Here is a 3,512-nt window from a genome sequence, read left to right as displayed (position 1 = left end):
TGGGAAAAAACTAAAGCTCCTATTAGGGGCAGATCAAAGCTTTGATATGAACCTGGGTCTGTGTGCCTGTCTGTTCCTCTCCACTCTACATACCACACTGCCTCTCTGGGTCAGCAACAGGGTCAAATTAGTCACAATCTCTGAATCTAAAGAACTGTGTAAGTGTGACCACATGAGATGAATTGTTTCTCTGTGCCTGTCCACTCATCTCTTAGATGAAGTGGGTAAGCCATACAGGGGTTCCCAACCTTGCTGGGCTTCAAGTTCACATGGAAACTGCTTTAAAACACACATTCCTGGCTCCCACCCCAACTCACTGAACCAGACTTCACAAGGTGGGGTCCAGGAATGTACAGTTTTTAAAGCTCACATGCTGAATTTGATGGAATCAGTCTCTAGTACTAGTCTTTGAAAACCTCTTGATGAAATTTGAAACAAGTCTGGCACCTCTCTGCTCTCTGAGACAGATCCTCAAAGGCTGCCTGCACTGCACACTGTTTTTTCATTCCCTTCCATTCTCAGTGGTGATTCACGGACAAACAAGATTTGGCAGCATGGCTTCCATCATTGCCCATTGTTAATACATGATTTCACCATGTCCAACAAAAAACTTACCATTCTTCCCCTGTGTTTTTTGTTTGTTTAAAGAATAGAAATAAGACTCTGGAATGTTATGTGACATGTCAAGTTCATAACACCTACAAATGCCTGACTAGTGTTTTAACTCAAGTATCTCCTATTCCAAACATGCCCTTTTATCACTTTTAATGTGGAAGGAACTTGGCAGTAAGTACAAGGGATAAGTGGCACTAGAGTGAAGCCCAGGGGAAAGAGACATATATGTTCCCTTCCAAGGATGGATACTTCTAGTGATTGACCCATGGTGCTGCCCACATACTTGTGTGGGAGCTTGTGAGCAGATGGCTAGTCCTTAATGGTGGTATGTTCATGTAGGCAATACCTGTCCTTTCTGACACTATGACCTCTATGCTCAGCCTTGTCACCAATTGGTTAGGTCTCAGGCTCACCACCAGTTGGTCCTGGCCCTGGTGCCTCTGTAGCAGCTCCTTGTGTTGTTGTTGTTGTTATGTGTCGTTGAGTTGGACTGACTCATAGTGACCCCTCCTTGGGTTTCCAAGGCAGTATCTCTATGGAAGTAGATTGCCCAACCTTCCTTCCGAAGAGTGATTGGCGGTTTTGAACCTCCAGCCTTCTGGTTAACAGTCAAGTACCTTAGGCACTATGCTACCATAGTTCCCCCTGGCAGCTCCTTATAGTCCAAAGAAAATGTCACCCCCATAACTGCTGTTAGGCTGGTGGAGATGGGGAATTTCTCTGACTCCCGGTCCCTGGGCAAGAAAGGGAAGAGAGTAAGAAAGGCATGGAGTCTCATAAAGTTTAAGGGGGAATAGTTAGATGACCTGCCTCTGATCTCTCCAACTCTGCCCCCAGCAGACATGACCAGGCCTCTGGTTCAATGTCTCTTGAACAATCAATCCTTAAGTCATTTCTGTAGTCTTGTCATCCACACATTTACCCACTCGACCTTCCTCCCTCTCTCATTCATCTTTGTAAATATTCTGATTGAGAAATTATATCACAGGCAGCTCACCTTTAAGGAAACCCAATTTAGAGCAGAATAATTAGGGACTAATTATTTGTTTTACAAGAAGGTTTCCCAATTTACAAACATGCCTCTTTCCCCTCAAATAACCCCTTACACCCACTCCTCCTCTGTACTTTAAACTATTGTTTAAAAGGTATTAACTATTCCATATGCAGTATCCAAAGCCTAAAGTTTATTTGCTTGATGAAACTCTTAGAAGATGGAAGGAATCCTTGATGGAAGACAATAGATTTCTGCCAGCAGAATGGAACTCTATTAGGCAACAGTATTCAAGTTAGAAAAATTTCATTTGCACATAACTTTTTGGAAAGTGGTGATTCTTAAGCTACATCCTGTGGGAGGAGGAAAGTGGTACTGAGAAGTGAACTCCCATTTATTAAATATCTACTGTATTTCAGGCTTTGATATTCATTAACTCACATCATCCTCATGTAATTGCATGAAAAAGATCATTGTCCCTTTTTTACAGAGGTAGACACTGAGTCCTGGAATGCCTGAGAATGCTTTTTGCCCCTGATCACACGACAAGATGAATTAGTCAGGTTTCAGACTAGGTGGAATTTTATCTGATTCCCACAAGGGCAGCTGTATTCCCCTGTTGATGGGCTTCCTCACAGAATTTCTTTGCCTGGTGCTTCTTCTCTTTGACTTCTGCAATGTAGACTTTATTATGGATGATCCTGATGGGACAGGAAAGAGGAAAGGACGAACAGGGATAGAGAACGAAAAAAAGAGACAGAGACATAGAGAAAGATACACACAGAAGGAGGAGGATGGGGGATGGGTAGAGAAAATGAACAAAATAGTGCCATTAAGCCAGATAGAAGGAATATGCTAGAAGAGAGAGGGAGAGAAAACCAGGTGATGATGTAGTTTCATTGACTCCATTTGTCAGACCAGGAAAGAGACCCCATAGTAGGTAAATGGTGGAGCTGGTTTTAAGGCTTTGTGTTTCCCAAAGTGTAGAATGAATTCCACTTTTTGACACACAAATTAATTTTAGGTAGGACATAACTGAACATTTTTACTGTAATTATTATGTATGTACTATAATGTGCATTCAAAATATAACTAACATATTGAACTCATGAACTCACAGATATTGCTGGTTAGGTTAAGAGTAACGTAGATTACCTTTAAAGGTCTATTTATTTAAGACTTCTGGTAAGATGGTGGAATAGGCAGACAAGCTACACAAACCCTCTTCAACAAAGTAATGAGAAACCAATTGGCACAGATACAGAAGGTAATCCAGGAGCCCTGAGCTTTAAAAGGAAGGACACAGAAGTGGATTAAACACCAACTAGTAGAAGAACCTGAATGAAAACAGTGAATAAGGAGACAAAGGGAGCTGCAGACTCTCAGCTATCCTGACAGCATGGACAGTTTGAATATTTCCAAGTGTTGTTAGGACCTGAGAATTAACCTAACCATTAGCCCTGCTCACCAAGGGCTGCATCGACAACTGCACCAGTGGTTGATGACTAAAAAGGGAAAGAACAAAGGAGACAAACTGAGCTTTTGACTTTCGGTGATTCAGAGGGTGCAGCCATTTTGAATGTTTACAAGCTGTGGCCATTTTGGATATATAAAGCAACAGCATTCCCATTCAGGTTCCAAGGACCTAAGAATAGGCTATGCTTGCCGAAGATGGAATGGATATACCGGAAACTGACAACTGGAAAAGTGCTATTTTCCCCTTTTTATTTTTATACCCTACATCCTCTTGGTGAACCAAGATGTGGCCATCCCTCACCTCCACCCACATTCTGGGCCAGCAGGAATTCCAACCCAGTCTGTGTGCTCTAACAGAGTCTGGGTGCCTTGCCCCCCTACCTCTAAATTTGGTTTTTCTTTGTTTTTAAATTATTCCTTTTTTTTCCTT

At 42.1% G+C, this 3,512-nt stretch overlaps 1 protein-coding gene across 1 annotated transcript in view; it reads right to left on the bottom strand.

Annotated features, from left to right (window-relative positions):
• The window catches only part of ITIH6 (inter-alpha-trypsin inhibitor heavy chain family member 6), a gene marked incomplete at its 3' end in the record, with an annotated part of 83,682 nt that overhangs the window by 63,720 nt on the left and 16,450 nt on the right, over positions 1-3,512 (bottom strand). The window contains 3 exon segments of the mRNA XM_007958448.1: positions 899-1,072; positions 1,276-1,349; positions 2,179-2,305. Coding sequence (XP_007956639.1) covers positions 899-1,072; positions 1,276-1,349; positions 2,179-2,305 — 375 coding nt within the window.

This window comes from Orycteropus afer, unplaced genomic scaffold (genome assembly GCF_000298275.1).
Source record: "Orycteropus afer afer isolate SDZICR_OR568_19922 unplaced genomic scaffold, OryAfe1.0 scaffold00980, whole genome shotgun sequence".
Lineage (NCBI taxonomy): Eukaryota > Metazoa > Chordata > Mammalia > Tubulidentata > Orycteropodidae > Orycteropus > Orycteropus afer.
Note: the sequence above shows the minus strand (reverse complement) of the source record. Positions and strands in the feature narration are given on the sequence as shown.